The 20,059-nt window shown below is 45.4% G+C and overlaps 1 protein-coding gene across 1 annotated transcript in view; it reads left to right on the plus strand.

Moving 5' to 3' along the window:
• The first annotated feature begins 1,429 nt into the window (after nucleotides 1–1,429).
• The window catches only part of LOC126344554 (tyrosine-protein kinase Dnt-like), a 500,421-nt gene continuing 481,791 nt past the window's right edge, over nucleotides 1,430–20,059 (plus strand). Inside the window, exon 1 of the mRNA XM_050002028.1 lies at nucleotides 1,430–1,698. Coding sequence (XP_049857985.1) covers nucleotides 1,557–1,698 — 142 coding nt within the window. The 5' untranslated portion in view covers nucleotides 1,430–1,556. The remainder of the gene's footprint in view (nucleotides 1,699–20,059) is intronic.

The following is a 20,059-nucleotide window of genomic DNA, read 5'->3' on the forward strand; positions in this document are numbered from 1 at the left end:
TGTTGTTGTTGTTCTGGTCTTCAGTCCTGAGACTGGTTTGATGCAGCTCTCCATGCTTCTCTATCCTGTGCAAGCCTCTTCATCTCCCTGTACCTACTGCAGCCTACATCCTTCTGAATCTGCTTAGTGTATTCATCTCTTGGTCTCCCACTACGATTTTTACCCTCCACGCTGTCCTCCAGTACTAAAGTGGTGATCCCTTGATGCCTCAGAACATGTCCTACCAATCGATCCCTTCTTGTAGTCAAGTTGTGCCACAAACTCCTCTTCTCCCCAATTCTATTCAATACCTCTTCATTAGTTATGTAATCTACCCATCTAATCTTCAGCATTCTTCTGTAGCACCACATTTCGAAAGCTTCTATTCTCTTCTTGTCTAAACTATTTATCGTCCATGTTTCACTTCCATACATGGCTACACTCTATACAAGTACTATCAGAAACGACTTCCTGACACTTAAATCTATACTCGATGTTAACAAATTTCTCTTCTTCAGAAACGCTTTCCTTGCCATTGTCAGTCTACATTTTATATCATCTCTACTTCGACCACCATCAGTTATTTTGCTCCCCAAATAGCAAAAGTCCTTTAGTACTGTAAGTGTCTCATATCCTAATCTAATTCCCTCAACATCACCCGACTTAATTCGACTACATTCCATTATCCTTGTTTTGCTTTTGTTGATGTTCATCTTATACCCTCCTTTCAAGACACTGTCCATTCAGTTCAACTGCTCTTCCAAGTCCTTTGCTGTCGCTGACAGAATTACAATGTCATCGGCGAACCCCCAAATTTTTATTTCTTCTCCATGGATTTTAATACCTACTCCGAATTTTTCTTTTGTTTCCTTTACTGCTTGCCCAATATACAGATTGAATAGCGTCGAGAAGAGGCTACAACGCTGTCCCTTCCCAACCACCGCTTCCCTTTCATGTCCCTCGATTCTTACAACTGCCATCTGCTTTCTGTACAAATTGTAAATAGCCTTTCGCTCCCTGTATGTTATCCCTGCCACCTTCAGAATTTGAAAGAGAGTATTCCAGTCAACATTGTCGAAAGCTTTCTCTTCGTCTACAAATGGTAGACTAACATATCTTTCCGAATAATTTCCACCAAGTGGTCAGCAAAGCGTAGGTCGCGATATCGTCCCAAGTACCCGGCGCGCGTGATCTAACCAACTGGCTACCTCTCAGTGAGCGTGGAATCTCCGTAGCAACGCTGCAAGCAGGTAGGCGTTCCTCTGCCTCCTCAGTCCTCACCTCGCTCTGTGCTACGGACGGATGCTGCGATGCGGCGAGACGAGGAAGCGCGCGTGTAGCGCGGCGATCGTGCGCGCTCGTGCGTCGCCGCCGACCTTCGGGCCGCGGCGTCCCCCCACCTCGGCTCCCCCAACAAGCAGACTGCAGGCCGGCTCGCGCCAAGTCTGTGGCTGCGGGCCAGTCAGTCTGGCAAAGCTATGGCGGTCGGGCGGGGCTAGTGCTACGCAGCGACGCGTGTTCCGTGCTGGTTTCGCGACGCGGCGACGAGTGGCTATCATCTGTGATGTGACGCGGCGATGGCTCTGCACGCCGAAGCCTCCCGGGGCGCCGCCGGCCGCCTCCGGCTGGCCTCTTCTCTCGTCTGCTGCTTCCTCCTCGACCTGTGCTCCGGGAATCTCAACCTGTACCTCAGCCAGCCCGAAGTCAGGCGCCTTCTCGGTAAGTCCGCGCACTGTTATTTACTGTGAAGTGACACGAATCGGCAGTGTGTCGTCTTCTGGACACGCAACGAAGAGTTCGTCAACAGCAGTACTACTCTGTTGTGTTTGAGACTGCACACGTGTTCATTTTCGTAGAGAAGTCACGGGACTTAACATCTTTTCGCATCCCATCTGTGTAAAAGAAATCTACCGTAATTTAAAACTCACTATCGAAAGTAACTGTGTTATCCGTGGCTGTATTATGTCTTATCTTTTCATAAATTCGTTCATTCTTGCAATGCTCCTGTCATAAAATTACAATGCCGCATTTGTCACTTTTACAAAACAAGTATTTCTTCAGTGCTACACCCAAGTCAATTATTCCACAAGCATTCCAAATTGATACCTGATGTTCCATGGCAGAAATTTTTAATCACATGGAATTGTCACTTGTAGTAAACAATCATTACTGCCTCATGTGTACCAGTAACAACCTTTTGTAGTGTATCTCGAACTTTATTTCATTGAAATGTTGCTTCATTGAAATGGTTGGAAACATATGTGACCAAACAACACTATTTATGGAACATGTTCCTGTGGCAGGCAATGCTGTTAGTCAACACCTGTGTTTAAAGTGCATTGGGGGTCACTGTGGCTCCGTGGAGCGACACCATTGTTGTGAAACAGTGCAGAGAAAAGAACGGAGAAACGAAAGAGAGAACGAGAGGAGACCACGCAGAGAAGTGCGTGCGTGCGCTGGACGGCGCGTGTAGCGGGCTCCAAAGGACTGCCGAATTTAAACTAGACATTGACGTACGAGCGGTTTTTTGTGCGCCGACCGCCACATTTTGTTACAAGCGCGCCGGGAATGTCCCATACATCGCGTCACTGGCGTAAAACCGACTCGGGATATAGTAAATCTAGCACCTCGTTTCCTTTTCTCGCGTCGCCGCCTTGTGCGTGCCCTGTAGCCGACTGTTGCTTTATAAATATCGTCAGCCAATCGAGAAGTGTCAGTGGTTCCTTTGTTTTTGTTAGATTGCTTTCCTCTCCCATCCTTGTTTTTTCTGTGATGGGGCGCTGTTAGGTGTGTTGATCTTAAAGTGCTGATGAAGTATCCTGACAGAAACAATTTGCATGATTGATGGACGCGCCTGTAGTGGCAGCGTTATCAGCACGGGTAGGGATGGGGCGCCTCGCTTCATTAAAAATCTAATTTTCCAGCTGTGTTTTCATTTCTTCTGAGACGATACTATCGTGGATGTGGCTAATCGGAAAACAGACGCTACTTGGAGAATTGTGTGCAAGCACTGTTACTCTTAATGAGATACTCCCGAGCATCACTGCTGGGTCAGCACGGAAGCAAAAATTGTCCATTTCATCAGTTGTAGAGTATTGTACACTTTCAGCTATGATTTGTCATTTATTACCATTAGAGGCAACGTTTTATATACAGGTCAACACCTCAGTAACAGACTATTCGAATTTATGCCGTACCCCAAGAAACAAGCGATAACCGTGAATGAATTTTTACTGAAAAATTAAGTTGATATGTTGACAGACCTTTCAGTGTGCCACAGGAACAAAATCAAAACGAATTTACTCATAATTTAATATTTCAAGTTGTAGGCAAAAACTGAACGTTCCCTTTTTTTACTGTAATACCCCCAAAAAGGCATTGAGAAGACTTACGGAAGCTGAAGTTACTTGATTTCACATTTTTAATTGACAGACCATTTGGAAACTGCCCGCATCTCGTGGTCGTGCGGTAGCGTTCTCGCTTCCCACGCCCGGGTTCCCGGGTTCGATTCCCTGCGGGGTCAGGGATTTTCTCTGCCTCGTGATGGCTGGGTGTTGTGTGATGTCCTTAGGTTAGTTAGGTTTAAGTAGTTCTAAGTTCTAGGGGACTGATGACCATAGATGTTAACTCCCATAGTACTCAGAGCCATTTGGAAACTTGTCGTCGTCCGGTGTACCACTCTGCAGAACTCATAGTATCCTGTAGCGAAAAGAAGAGTGGGTGTTACGCTGGTACCATGTCCAAATTATAAGTATCAGTTGCAACTGCTTCGTGAATAGCTGTGTATTCGCAGCTATAGGTCGGCATTATCTTCTGTCTGTCATGTCAATAAGCACCTTGTACATTCTGTTAAATTTCTCTTTCTCTGCCTACCGTAATGCTGATTGTTAGATATTTTTGACACTTTTAATTAAATATTCATTAATTATTACTCAAATGAAGCCCGACAGTGACCAAGACAACAGATTCAGAATGATGTTATAATGCATCAGTCGCTTTGTGTTGTGAAAGATGTTGGCGAGGAAAGAGCTCGTCAGTCACAAAAGCCTGTGTTACACACAACGCATTTCGAAACCTCTTGACTCTTCATCAGTTGCAGCTTGGTGAAATTGCGTATTTGTTCTGCGAATGATTAACTGGTTAGCTCGTGATACATTGTACACGAGATTGGAGACCTGTACTTCTGTTTAGTTCAAACCTGCGTGCTGCAGAAGTAAATTTCGTATGAGATTTTTCTCTGTTGCTAACAGAAGAGGCTTGGGTTCGATTGCTGGACGGGTCAGAAATTTTCTCCGCTAGGGGACTGAGTGTTGTGTTGTCTTTGCGTTTGTATGGTCATAATTGACATTGTGCTATTGAGACGGCTCTATGGGCGTGTTCCGTAAGCTAATAAATTTAAAAAATAAAATAAAGATGTCCACTGGAACAAAACATTCTTTGGATGTTATGAGGGATAATTCTCCGTCTGCGGAGAGAAGAGTGAATTGGTGAGGGACAATTCTTCTATTACCAGCGACTCGGTATGTTGCAGCTAGTTGAGGTGTAGGGTTACACTTACAGTAGATGGTAATACGTACTAAGCAATCCATGTTGCGTGGGATTTAAGATTAGTTAAATTTACAGTACAATGTACAAGATTAATGGCAACAAACGACACCGCTGGCAGTATCGCGGTTATGCTAAAATATTTCGCGAAGGTTATACATGCAGATCACACCTTCCAGAAATCTCTAGATGCTAGTCGAATGCTGGTACTTGAGACGTTAAGTAGTACGACCCCCTCGCAAGAAATTGTAATCGATATATTGTAAGTATATCGTAACCAGGAGTCTCGAACCACGATCATAGAATAAATGGAGAGCTATCGTATTCGAAAAGTAACGAAGCAACAGATGCAAGTTTGCAGGGCGCGCTTTGCGTGTGCCGGAACGCCTATCGCTCCACGTTCACATCAACTTATCGAAGCACAAGAAAATGTCGCATGGCTAAATCTTGGAGTCAGGTATTTAAATAAAAACTGACAAATACCAACTCATAATGTGAAATCTCACATTGCGAGCGGACAACACGGTAAGCAAAAGAAATTGCTTGCTGAGAGTGCCTTGTGGTTGGTCGGCCCAATGCATTTTGCTGTGATGTTGATGGGTTTATTGACGGTTGAAGCACACGATGACAGTACAGTTTCTTCATTCCAGACGTTCGTCGGTATATGCGTTTCTAGGTGGATGTTTCACGCTACACCTATTCATTTGTAACAGGAACTTCTGTCCACTGATGCAAACAACTTTCCTTCGTTCCAGCACTTCATCCGGATATTTGCACCACACCACACCTTTCGTACTAGTGTAAAGTGCACTACGACGTCCTCACCTCTTATCTCTTGCTCCTTTAATCATCTCGCTGCACCGTCATATTAGCTTTTGTGTTTGTCTGTTGCCGATGGAGCGACTACTAATTTTGTACAGTTTATGCATTAAGTTCTAACTGGCGTGGGTTGGTAACTAGTGTTCATATAAGTAACAAAAATAATTTCATGTGTGTTAATTGGAGATTTACATTGAGGTGACGAAAATCATAGCATCGCGTACTCAAGATATAAAAGGGCAGTGCATTGTCGGAGGTGTCATTTGCACTTAGGTGATTCGTGTGGAAAGGTTTCCGCGATGATTACATCCGCACGACGGGAATTAAGAAAATGGTTCAAATGGCTCTGAGCACTATGGGATTTAACATCTGAGGTAATCAGTCCCCTAGAACTTAAACCTAACTAACCGAAGGACATCACACATATCCATGCCCGAGGCATGATTCGAACCTGCGACCGTAGCGGTCGCACGAATCCAGACTGAAGCGCCTAGAACCGCCCGTCCACTGAGTACGCCGGGGAATTAAGACTTTGAACGCGGAATGGTAATTGGAGCTTGAGGCTTGGGGCGTTCATTACGGAATCCGTTATGGAATTCAATATTCCTAGATCCACTGTGTTAAGAGTGCGCCGAGAATACAAAATTTCAGGCATTACCTAGACAAAGCAACGCCTAAGGCCTTCACTTAATGATCTAGAGCAGCGGCGTTTGCGTGGAATTGTCAGTGCTAACAGAAAAGTGAAACTGCATGAAATAACTGCAGAAATTAATGTGGGACATACGACGAACGTATCGTTTAGGACAGTGCGGCGAAATTGGTCGTTAATGGGCTATGGCAGCAGACGACCGATGCTCGCGCCTTTGGTAACAGCAGGACATCGCCTGCAGCGCCTGTCTTGCCCGGTCTCTTGGACTATCGGCTGGACCCTAGAGGACTGCAAAACCGTGGACTGGTCAGATGACTCCCGAGCTCATTGGTGACAGCTGATGCTACGCTTAGTGTGTGGCGCAAACCCCGCGAAGCCACGGACCCAAGTTGTCAACAACGCACTGTGCAATCTGTTGGTCACTCCATAATGGTGTGGACTGTGTTTGCGTGGAATGGACTGGGTTCTCTGGTCCAGCTGAATCGATTATTGAGTGGAAATGGTTATGTTTGGCTCTGGAAGACCATTTGCAGCCATTTGTGGGCTTTATGTTGAGAAACAACGATGCGCAATTTCGAGGGGCGACAGCTATTCGCGATTGGTCTGAAGAATCCCTGGACAATTCGAGCGAATGATTTGTTCACCCACATCGCCCATCACCCGACATGAATCCCATCGACCGTTTATGGAACATAATCGAGAGGTTACTTTGTGCACAAAATCCTACGCCGGTAATACTTCCGCAATTATGGATGACTATAGAGGCAGCGTGACTCAGTATTTCTGCAGGGGGCTTTCAACGACTTGTTGAGTCGATACCACGTCGAGCTGCTGCATTACGCCGGGCAAAAGGAGATTCGACACGATATCAGTTTGTATCGCATGATGTTACTCACCTCACTGTACTGTTGAATATGCCTTTCAATTTCTAAACCATTTTATTCTCCTGCTTTCTTTTCAATGATAATCATACGAGAATTGCCATTTGGTTCAGGTTTCAATCAATTTCTACCTCTCTACCTCCAAAACTTTCCTTACTACAGTCCATACAAGTTCCCACATTTCATTAAAATTTTATTTCTGTCATCCTCCGGCTTATTGAGCTCCCGGCTCAAGTATGATAAGACCACAGTCACTTCCCTGAACCCAAGTAGTCTATTACGAAAACATTTGATCTTAGCTACTATTATATAAGGTATAAGCGATAACTGTTCACAACGTAACACCGTGATTTAGGGGAAGCCGAGCCGAACAATTTGTCAAAGGACACTTGTCCATGAAGAGGAAAAACAACGTCAAATTGGATTACAAAATCTATCTAAGCTACAGCACATGCTCACGGCGCGACATATGTAATATCCTCTCGCCCTCTTATGCCACCGACATTCCTGAAGATCAGTAAATTGACCTTTCCTGTAATGAAAGGAATAGACTTTCGAACAAGTTACACAAAAATTACTTAAGGTTTCCAGTTCGTTTTGTATTAAGACAAGCAAAACTATTTAACTGTTAGTTTTACGATGTTACAATCCACAAAATTGGGTAGCAACATGTACACAAACGTCAATTTTACACTTTGTAGGTGCACAACAAAGCCGGCGGCGTAAGAAGGTAGGAGGATTTTAAAACTCACGCGCCAAACATACGCTGTAGCTTCGGTGGTACTTGTAGGCCAGTTGTAGCTTAATATGCACTTCAAAATAAGTTTTGCATCACGCCAGTTCCCAGAACTCCTCAAGACAGACGTTGACTATGGATATTGTATCATACACACACTCCCTTTGACTGTTCAGAGATGTCGCTAAACCCCCCCCAAAGATGTAAACAACCACGCATGAGCAGCGCCTATCAGACGGAGGAGGTCCGACAGCCGATCAGTTCCAGCCATTCCACCAGGAAGGAGGTACACGGCTCGTGTTGTCTGTACTTCAACCATGTCTAGACGGTCAGTACCGCGGAACGATCGAGTCCACACTGTTGATTTGTGCCAGGAAGGGCTCTCAACAAGGGAAGTGTCCAGGCGCCTCGGAGTGAACCAAAGCGATGGTGTTCGGCTATGGAGGAGATACAGAGAGGCAGCAACTGTCGATGGCGTGCCTCGCCCAGGCCGCCCGAGGAATACTATTGCAGTGGATGACCGCTACCTAGGGATTATGGCTCGGAGGATTCAAAATGGTTCTGAGCACTATGGGACTCAACTGCTGTGGTCATCAGTCCCCTAGAACTTAGAACTACTTAAACCTAACTAACCTAAGGACATCACACACATCCATGCCCGAGGCAGGATTCGAACCTGCGACCGTAGCAGTCGCACGGTTCCGGACTGCCCGCCTAGAACCGCGAGACCATCGCTGCTGGCGGCTCGGAGGAACCATCACAGCAACACCACCACGTTGAATAATGCTTTTCGTGCAGCTACAGGACGTCGTGTTACGACTTAAACTCTGTGCAATAGGCTGCATGATGCGCAACTTCACTCCCAACGTCCGTCGCTAGGTCTATCTTTGCAACAACGATACCATGCAACGCGGTACACATGGGCCCAACAACATGCCGAATCGACCGCTCACGATTGGCATCATGTTCTCTTCACCAGTGATTGTCGCATATGCCTTCAACCAGACACTCGTCGGATACGTGTTGGAGGCAACCCGGTCAGGCTGAACGCCTTAGATACACTGTCCAGTGAGTGCAGCAAGGTGGAGATTCCCTGCTGTTTTGGGGTGGCATTGTGTGGGGACGATGTACGCCGCTGGTGGTCATGGAAGGCATCGTAACGGCTGTACGATTCGTGAATGCCATCCTCCTACCGATAGTGGAACCATATCGGCAGCATATTGACGAGGCATTCGTCTTCATAGACGACAATTCGTGCCCCCATCGTGCACATATTGTGAATGGCGTCCTTCCGGATAACGACGTCGCTCGTATAGAGTAGCTAGCTTGTTCTCCAGACATGAACCCTATCGAACGTGCCTGGGATAGATTGAAAAGGGCTGTTTACGGACGACGTGACCCATCAACCACTCTGAGGGTTCTACGCCGAATCGCCGTTGAGGAGTGGGACAATCTGGGCGTGATGAACTTGTGGACAGTATGCTACAGCGAATAATACAGGCATGCATCAGTGCAAGAGGACGTGCTACTGGGTATTATAGGTACCGATGTATACAGCAATCTGGACCACCACCTCTGAAGGTCCCGCTTTATGGTGGTATAACATGCAATGTATGGTTTTCATGAGGAATAAAAAGGGCAGAAATGATGTTTATGTTGATTTCAATTTTCTGTACAGTTTTCGGATCTGCCGGAACCGAGGTGATACAAAACTTCTTTTGATGTGTGCATAATTGCGGAGGCTTCGCGGCCGGTGTCAGTTAACATAAAAGTTTTCTGTTTACGTTGCCGCTTCGTAATGTAAAAACAAAGCCATACCGGAACATGCATTTTAGCCATTGTCATAGTGGCCTTCTTCCGTGTTTCAGTAGAAGCAGAAGAGAGCCACTTTTAACATGGCCGAAACATTGGTTTCTCCAGTACAGATCTCTTTTTTACCCTGTGACGCGGTATAGTACCCAGAAAAAGTTTGTCAATTTGTGGTTGTTTTCTAGCTTGATATACCACAAGTATCCTGTATCAGATTGTTTGTCTCGACTTCTCCTAAACCATTGCGGTGAGTCATAAACAGCTGTACTTTACACCCTACAGAAAGAGTCTTCGCTCTATTGGAGGTGATATACGCGTTACCTTCAAGCCATCTGAGCAGCATCTCACCCAGAATATTATAATGGAACATGCAGCTGTATATGGAATCGACAGTTATCGACAAGCGTTAGAAAACAAAAGCTGCAGTCAACATTTTGGGATATGATATCTTCCGATGATGATATTTCCGTATGACATGAATGGAGTCATAGCTACAAACATTGCCCCAGGGGACGTCTGTAACTAGCACGTACTACAAGCTGTTTCTGGAAAATGTCAAAGAATGTACTTGCAGCTGGTGTCCACATTTGGCACAAAAAATATAAGGCCGAGTATTGTCCTACCAGTGAGACACGCTCGACAAATACGGATGGGAAATACGAGGACTACAAATACGGATGGGAAATATGAGGGCTGTTCGGAAAGTAAGAAACGATAGGTCACGAAATGGAAACCACAGTGAAAATGAAAATTGTTTTATTTGCAACAGTTAGCTACAACTTTCAGTTACTTATCTCCATAGTCGCCGATCCGACTTAGACGTTTATCGTAGTGTTGTACCAACTTTCCAATACCCTCGTTATAGAATGCAGCCGCCAGTGCTTTCCACCAATTCTCCACACTGACCTACAGCTCGTTGTCTGTGCCAAAATGTTATCTTCATAGCCAGCGGTTCATGTGAGCAGAGATGAAACTCAGAGGGAGACAATTATGGGCGGTATTGTGGGTAAACAAATGTTTCCAATTGAAAACGATGCAGGAGCATCTTCATTGCCCCTGCAGAATGCGGCTGAGAATTGTCTCGAAGAAGAAAACACACGACAGTTATGTAATGTTGGTTGCATAGCTTGAGGAGAAATTCTCACCAGGCCCTCGTGCTTGGCGGAAGTCACTATTGTTTTAGGTATCTTTCTGTGCTCCCTCTGTGCTCAGAACTGAAAAGAACCGCGTAATGCGATCAATGGGCATACTAGAGACACTGCCTAACACACCTGTGCAGAACTTCATCGGATTTTCACTGCGGTTTCCATTTCGCGATCGATCGTTCCTCACTTTCCGAATAACCGCGATACTTCGCCATTCACCATAGAGTCCTGATATGAGCCGACCATACTTTGATTGGTTTCCCAAACTGAGTAAACAACTCTGTGGAACATGTTTTGACGCAACTGATGAAGCTTCTCAACAATGAAGGTGCCCTGTCTGGAATACAGAAGTTGCCGAAACGTTGGGAAGTTGTCATAACAAGTATGGAGATTATACTGAAGGCCTGCAAACGTATTTTGTAAGATAATTTTTTTTTCAGATGGTTCGAATGTCTCTGAGCATTATGGGACTTTACTTCTGAGGTCACTACTTAAACATAACTAACCTAAGGAAATCACACACATCCATGCCTGAGGCAAGATTCGAACCTGCGACCGTAGCAGTCGTGCGGTTCCTGACTGTAGCGCCTAGAACCGCTCGGCCACCACGGCCGGCTAATTTTGTTTCTTCAATTCTAGCTTACAACGTGCAGAAATTTTAAAATGATTCTTGTATAATATTTTTATACATTTTATTGTTGTTATGCTCGCGTTTCTAAACCGTGCGCGGATTTCCGCTCCACACGGCAACGACTTTCCTACATAGGCAAGTTATAGCGTGAGTGTAACGATCGCTTCACACGGCGGTACAGCATCTTTGAACAGTGTTTGCGTTATGAATTATGCGCGATGCTTTACATCTCCGCCGTGCCAGTTAGTGCATGCCTATTTGAGTGCCGACAAAAGACGAACAAAGGAAGAAGTACAGCCAGGCTCCGCTGTCCGTGAAATTGCGTCCATTACTTCTCCGGCCGGCGCAGCACCTCCGGACCACAATTAAAGCCGCTTATCGTCCGCGTATCGCACTCTGCCTTCCCTCTGCTAACAGCGGACTAATAAATCGTGAATGCGCTGCGTCGATTTCCGCCGGACCGACTCTGTGTACCGAGTTCGGCGTTCCTTCACGTGCCATCGGCGCGGCGTAATTTCACGCAGGTTTACAAGAGCAAACAGTCCCGCGGCCGAGACTGTAGCGTCTCTTCTGTACGTGTTATTAGTCGTAGAGGCGGCGACAGCGCCCGGCTGCGTTCTCGTGAGACCCTGGGGTGGGGCGGCCCTGCTGCCCGTGTTCCGCCGTCCCCGCGGCGTGCCAAATCGCTTCGACGCGCCGTAATGGACGCGTGTTGGCCACGCTTGTTGCCGCACTGCCAGCAAGGCGGGCAGTAAAATTTTCACGTCGTGTGTGTTCCATTACGATCGTCGTCGGTACTGAGACAAGTCGCCAGCTTTAGATACGCCGGTCACGGTTGCCGGATTGCTGCCGTGATGTGGCAGTTCCTCTCCTAGGAACTGCAGCCGGCGATTGTTACTTGGAAGTACGTCCCCTCCCTGTTTTTAGTCACTTCCTCTTCTGAAGTTGACTGTTATTGCCTAGCTATTGGCGAATACCAAGGTGCTTAAGTATTTCGCTTACTATCCATATTATGGATCTGCAGCTGTTGTCTTTTCTTCCGATCTTGCAGTTAAGCTATACGTTGTAGGTTCCGACTTTTAGCAAAAATACCGGTTTTTTCGGTTTTTTTTTTCTTTTCGCTCGAACGTGTCCCTGTACCTCTGTGCCACCATCAGTGGGTTTTGTTTATTGAAAACTCATAGTGCTCACCACGCTTTGCGAAGTGACAACGCGTTTATAACAAACGAAACTACACAAAGTACAGGGTGATAAAAAAGTCACTATAAATTTGAAAACTTAATGAACCACGGAATAATGTAGATAGAGGGGTAAAAATTGACACACATACTTGGAATGACATGGGGTTTTATTAGAACAACAAAAATAAACACAAAATGTCCGGCAGATGACGCGTGAAAGATCTCTTGCGCGCATCGTTTGGTGATGATCGTGTACTCAGCCGCCACTTTCGTCATGCTTGGCCTTCCAGGTCCTCAGTCCGTGCGATTATTGGCTTTGGGGTTACCTGAAGTCGCCAAGTGTATCGTGATCGACCGACATCTCTAGGGACGCTGGAAGACAACATCCGACGCCAATGCCTCACCATAACTCCGGACATGCTTTACAGTGCTGTTCACAACATTGTTCCTCGACCACAGCTATTGCTGAGGAATGATGGTGGACATATTGAGCACTTCCTGTAAAGAACATCATTTTTACTTTGCTTACTTTATGCTAATTATTGCTATTCTGATCAGATGACCGCGATCTGTCGGACATTTTTTGAACTTTTGTAGTTTTTTGGCTCTAATAAAACCCCATGTCATTCCAAGCATGTGTCAATTTGTACCTCTCTATCTACATTATTCCGTGATTTATTCAGTTTTCAAATTTATCCTGACTTTCTGATCACACGGTACATTAATGTGTGTGTGTGTGTGTGTGTGTGTGTGTGTGTGTGTGTGTGTGTGCAGTGCCCGTAAAATGCAAAACGAGGAGCATCGGTCACAACAACACATGACAATCTATCAGTGTAGGACACCATACAGAAGGAAATTAGAATTATGTATTAATACCTTCAGCTGCTGACGGGCGTTGATATACACTCCTGGAAATGGAAAAAAGAACACATTGACACCGGTGTGTCAGACCCACCATACTTGCTCCGGACACTGCGAGAGGGCTGTACAAGCAATGATCACACGCACGGCACAGCGGACACACCAGGAACCGCGGTGTTGGCCGTCGAATGGCGCTAGCTGCGCAGCATTTGTGCACCGCCGCCGTCAGTGTCAGCCAGTTTGCCGTGGCATACGGAGCTCCATCGCAGTCTTTAACACTGGTAGCATGCCGCGACAGCGTGGACGTGAACCGTATGTGCAGTTGACGGACTTTGAGCGAGGGCGTATAGTGGGCATGCGGGAGGCCGGGTGGACGTACCGCCGAATTGCTCAACACGTGGGGCTTGAGGTCTCCACAGTACATCGATGTTGTCGCCAGTGGTCGGCGGAAGGTGCACGTGCCCGTCGACCTGGGACCGGACCGCAGCGACGCACGGATGCACGCCAAGACCGTAGGATCCTACGCAGTGCCGTAGGGGATCGCACCGCCACTTCCCAGCAAATTAGGAACACTGTTGCTCCTGGGGTATCGGCGAGGACCATTCGCAAGCGTCTCCATGAAGCTGGGCTACGGTCCCGCACACCGTTAGGCCGTCTTCCGCTCACGCCCCAACATCGTGCAGCCCGCCTCCAGTGGTGTCGCGACAGGCGTGAATGGAGGGACGAATGGAGACGTGTCGTCTTCAGCGATGAGAGTCGCTTCTGCCTTGGTGCCAATGATGGTCGTATGCGTGTTTGGCGCCGTGCAGGTGAGCGCCACAATCAGGACTGCATACGACCGAGGCACACAGGGCCAACACCCGGCATCATGGTGTGGGGAGCGATCTCCTACACTGGCCCTACACCTCTGGTGATCGTCGAGGGGAGAGTGAATAGTGCATGGTACGTCCAAACCGTCATCGAACCCATCATTCTACCATTACTAGACCGGCAAGGGAACTTGCTGTTCCAACAGGACAATGCACGTCCGCATGTATCCCGTGCCACCCAATGTGCTCTAGAAGGTGTAAGTCAACCACCCTGGCCAGCAAGATCTCCGGATCTTTCCCGCATTGAGCATGTTTGGGACTGGATGAAGCGTCGTCTCACGCGGTCTGCACGTCCAGCACGAACGCTGGTCCAACTGAGGCGCCAGGTGGAAATGGCATGGCAAGCCGTTCCACAGGACTACATCCAGCATCTCTACGATCGTCTCCATGGGAGAATGGCAGCCTGCATTGCTGCGAAAGGTGGATATACACTGTACTAGTGCCGACATTGTGCATGCTCTGTTGCCTGTGTCTATGTGCCTGTGGTTCTGTCAGTGTGATCACGTGATGTATCTGGGCCCAGGAATGTGTCAATAAAGTTTCCCCTTCCTGGGACAATGAATTCACGGTGTTCTTATTTCAATTTCCAGGAGTGTATATCAACGGGGACAGGTGAAAATGTGTGCCCCGGCCGGGACTCGAACCTGGGATCTCCTGCTTACATGGCAAACGCTCTACCCTTTTTTTTTTCATTTTGTTCGATATAGTTCGTTTCGTTTGGTCTGGGCGGACGTCACAGGACTTCCGTTCAAGTTGATCTTTGATTCCTTGACTCAGGTTTATTATTATTACTACAGAGAGGACGCAGCCCTCTGACCGAATACGCTGAGCTACCATGCCGGCATCCACCTGAGTCGAGGGTAGTGCGACTGCAGGGAATATCTAGCGCACGCCTCCCGCGAAACCCACATTCTGGCATATGTCCAAGCACTAAATTCGTAGTGTCCCTACCCCACACACTCATTACTCGTGGAAGACATTCTTACCAAGTCCCACAAGAGTTCGGGTTAATATGTGTGCATACGCACAGAAGAAGGAGGTCATGGGCGGTATTGCCAGAACATGTCCGAAAGAACAGTACCTATCCATAGAAGTATACCATACAGATGGTCCTGCAAAACCATTTAACATAAAATCACGTTTTCAATAAACAAAACCCACTGATGATGACAAAGAGGTGCCCAAATGTGCTGGAATTAAAAAAAAACGATGCTTTTGCATAAATGCGGAACCTAAAACCTATAATATTTTGCTTATATTCCACCACGTAACAGTGTAGCAAACAGAGCCTGCGACCACCAGAAGTATTTTTACTGTTATATTTACGTTTTTTGTTCAAGTATTCCGTCAGAGAACTTCACAAAATAGAACCATGTAGTAAATAGTGTTTTGCTGTTACTGTATATTGTTCTGCCAGTCGTAAACAATCTGATCAAAAGTATCCAGACACCCCTGTGTAAAACAGAATTGTCAACTAGATGGCGCGAGAGACGGCTTCACCATTATAAAGCGGACGTGGAGTACTGGGTTGGCGGTACGGTAGCAGTAACAGCAGGTCAGGACAGTTCAGACTTGGAACGTGGACTAGTCATTCGATGCTGCCGGAGGAGAAAGTCCATCAGCGACATATCTATCCTTCTCCAGCTACCCATCTACAGCCGCTCATTTGATCGTGAAGTGAAAACACGAAGGCACAACCTCAGCTGAGGGTGGTTGTAGAACACCGCGTGAGTTCAGCGGAGGGGATCAGTTGTGAGTTTCAAAGTGCTACCGGCAGTCCAGGTGGCGCAATGGCAGTGCGCAGGGAGTTATGGAGAATGGGATACTGTGGCCGAGCACGTTCTCATAAGCCACAAATTTCCACTTGTAAGTAGTAAGCGGTACTTCATGTGGTGTAAAAAACGACGTCAGTGGACAGTAGGTGAGTGGAAAGGAGTGATTTGGAGTAATGTACCACGCTATACTCTGTGGCAATCCGATGAAAGGATTTGGATTTGGCGAATGTCATCATATCTAGTGCCAACAATTAAGCAAGGCTGTGGTTGTGCTATGGTATGCTGGTGTTTTTCGTCGTTAGGTTGGGGACACCTTATTGTGCTTAAGAAAAAACTAAAATGAACATTTTTAACAGCATTATCTACTGTGTACAGTACCGGAACACTTTCCGAGACTATGACTGATCAGCACGACAGAGCATTCTGTCATAAGCAGCATCTGAGAAGCATTGGTTTGTGGTCAATCACATTCCTGAAATGGACTGACCTGCCGAGAGTTCCGATCTAAACGCAATGGCATATCTTTACGAGGACCCCTGCGTTCAACATCACTACTTTCTCCGGATTCGGCTCTTGATGAAGAACGGGCTGCCATTCCTCCGCAGACATTCACACACCTCATTGAAAGTGTCGCCAGACAGAGTTCAAGCTGTCATAAAGGCGAATATTGGACGCACCACGTATTAATGTCCAGTAATAGGATTTCGGATACTTTTGTCAGACAGTGCACATGGCGTATGAATTTGCATAAATTCATCTCATAAAGCTCTGAAATGCATAGTGAAAATAAAATGAACTGTGCCTGGTAACAGTAAACTTGTTGTTTCAATTGATATCAATAAGGGTAAAGCCTAACGAGAAAGCTTGCTTTTGTAGTAAATATCTTGCTTTTCGCTTAAGGATAAGGGTGCAGTGGATTGAAAATCTCTAGCAAAACCATGATTTTTTTTTAATGAGAAATGAGGCACTGACCGAACAAAACGTCCAGATCGAAGCTTGGACTGCTTTTGATATTTCGCCCGTTATCAGCACTATGCGTTCCACTCTCTCTGCTTCGAGAGGACTTGTTTACCCGTAGGGATTCATTTTCCCTGGAAGCACTTTTGGCTCTGTATACTTGTGAAAAGTGGTGTGTCTTGCGTCTCATATACCGTTTTGCCAAATTCGAGCATTTTAGCTTTTTTTTCGTTTATAGTTCGTGATAAGGTATTTGCTTGACATATTGACTACTACCCTCGAAACGCATCCCTAAACATGCAGACCTGTTTCCTTGAGCTTTCTGCCAGATCTCCATGAAGAAAGGACAATGTAATCGTTAGCCGAAATATTGTGTCCTTTGGACGACGAGAGACAGCCCATGAATTAAATTATTATTATCTACAGTGAGAAAAAGTGGGCAGTCACGTATTTTCCTGATCGTGTTTGTTGCATTTTCAGCGTAACTATTAAGCTCCTGATTACATTTCCTTTGTCGTCGCTTTTTGACTAGTTCCTCTTCCTTATTTCTAATTCGTTTATCATTTCTTTTTGGTTCAAGGGATAGACGGTTTAATACGCACAATACTTATGTATTCCTAAAAATATGCTGTTGACATTGCTTATGATAGTTTCGGTTGGCTGTTCGATACTGCTTCAAACATTGTAACGTCTCTGTCGTGAATCTCAGTCATTATTCATGAACGGTATTCCCATAGTCGGAAAGACGACTGGAAAACTAAGTTACATTGGTCTCAGAATATAGGATTTTCTACAGAACAAGTTATCACGCTGTGGCTAAGACTTTGTTTTCAATCTAACTTAGACTCGATAACGGTAAATTTACTATTACAATGTTTAGCTACAGCACGTTATTACAAAGTAGTGAATATTGGTCAGACAGAGAATAAGGGGAGCAGCGGGGGCATGCAATGCAAATCTGACCGCGAAAAAACTTACCAGATCATTATGGGTAGATATCAAAAGTATACGACAGTGGTAGAAACAAACTGAATGTCTGCTTGTGGTAATACAGCAAACGTAAATTAAGTTTGTGGGTCACTCATTAAAGGATAACAGATTCTTAGTGTTAGAAGCTATTCGTCGGAGCAAACAGAATACGAGGACGCACAAAAACTTCTTAGACAACTTAACGAGTACAGTATACGCTTACCGTATATAAAAAGGAGCAATCTGTAGAGCGGATTTCGGTTGCGACAATAATGCGATGATGACGATATGAAACTGCAAATCCGTAGCTAAATAGTCTAACTTAGCGTTATACGTAGGTACTCTACAGGGACTCAGAAATTTAAGAATACGAATGTAGTCGATTACCAATAAAAATGTCCAGCTATGAAAGCAAAAAAATGCAGAAAGTAGTGTGCATGAGAAACGAACACATGTGTTTTCCGTCAAGACGAATCAAGCAAGTCTACACTTTGCTCTGTGAACAGGCCGGAACTAGCTTCTTGCCGACTAGAATTCATAGATTAATTTACTGCTGAACTACCCATGTGGGCAAGCACTGCGCTGGCGGGAGTTGAGCAAGACACGCTTTGAATTTCCCTGACTGCCCCGGATCACTTCACGAAATTGTTAGATGGTTACTGAAGGAAGGTATCCGACCTTTCCTTTTCGTTTTTATTGCCGAACTAATTGAAAAACGGCGCCTCGCTGTTTTTCTAGCAGTTAAAACTTTGTTGTTAAGCGACGTGTGATGTAAAGTAATGTTTTGCATTTTCGTAAATATAAAGGTGGCGTTTCGGAAGAACTCATCCAACGAGCTAATAATATTTTCTTTATGATCTCCGTATCGACTGTTTGTAGCGACTACATAATATTCGTTAGTTCTTCGCTGGAGACAGTATTTTCAAAACACAATCAACTTTTTTTACTAGAGCCTACGATTATGTTTATTTAATGTTCCTTCAACTATGTTGTAAATTGAACACGAACGCTCAGGAAGTATCGTTCCTTGTACGATTCGAGCACTAAGCTGGCGTAATTCATAGGAGCGTTGCTTCTAACGAATGTGATACCCTTCCAGACTGATTAAACTAACTCTGCCATGCAGACGGCAAGGATGTTGATGTAGCTAGTGCACTTCGAAAATTACGAGGTGGATTCATTCTTCGTGTCTGATCTCATCCAAATCACTGATCAATGCCTAGAATACTTACGTAGCTTAGACCGTACAAAAGGCTGATGTTTATCTGCAGCAGCTTTGTTAGTGCCATTTTATTCCGATCTCCAGTCTGGAATCTGTACTAGATGGAATTAAAGAGAGGGAATAGGGAAGATCCAAAGGTCAGCCCAGTTCTTCACAGGTTCATTTAGTACACTCGAAAGCGTCACGTTGATGTTCACCTAACTCTCGTGACAGGCTGTAAGTGAGATGCATTGTGCGTCTCGATACGGTTTACTGTTAACTTTCTAGAGCGTACGTTCACAGAAAGGTCAACCAATATATTGCTTCTTTTTATATCTCGCGAAAATATCATGAAGGTAACATTAGAGAGATTAAAGTTCACACAGAGGGTTGCCAACAATCGCTCTTCCTGTGGACTATTCGCGGCTTGAAGAAGAAAGGAGGGAAGTGACAGTGGTACCAAAGTACTCTCCGTCACACAACACAGTATAGCTTGCTATCAGGGCTGTTGATAAAATATCGATGTATCAGTATTTTTTCCAAAATATATAGTTACGTATCAGCGATATTTCTTTCGCCGATATATCATATCAAAAGGCGACATCGAGGTCCAATATTTTTATTTTATATTACAGTTTTTTCACAATTTTCGGCAAATATTTGAAGTTGTTCTCTTGAAATTGTAGTCGAACATAATTTGAATTTCACTATGTAAAGGCGTCTTACTATTTTTTGACCTTTCATTATGTCGATCCTTCTCTGACTGTGTGAAGCAAGTACAGATGGCAGAAAGAAGTGAGATTGCATTGGGGGGGGGGGGGGGGCGGTGGGAAAGGAAAGGAATAGCAACATGTCCGATGTGAAGAATAACACACCAGTTGCGTTAATAAACAATTATTAATGCAACCAGTGTGCTATTTCTTCACATCGACATCCTTCAAAACAGTTGCTGAAACTGATGAACAAAAATCTACTTGACAAGGATGGTTTTTGTGGTGGGCCAAGTTGTGTGAGGGGAAATGCTGACGTAATCGGCTCTCGGTGCTACCACG

The sequence above is a fragment of the Schistocerca gregaria genome, chromosome 1, assembly GCF_023897955.1.
Source record: "Schistocerca gregaria isolate iqSchGreg1 chromosome 1, iqSchGreg1.2, whole genome shotgun sequence".
Lineage (NCBI taxonomy): Eukaryota > Metazoa > Arthropoda > Insecta > Orthoptera > Acrididae > Schistocerca > Schistocerca gregaria.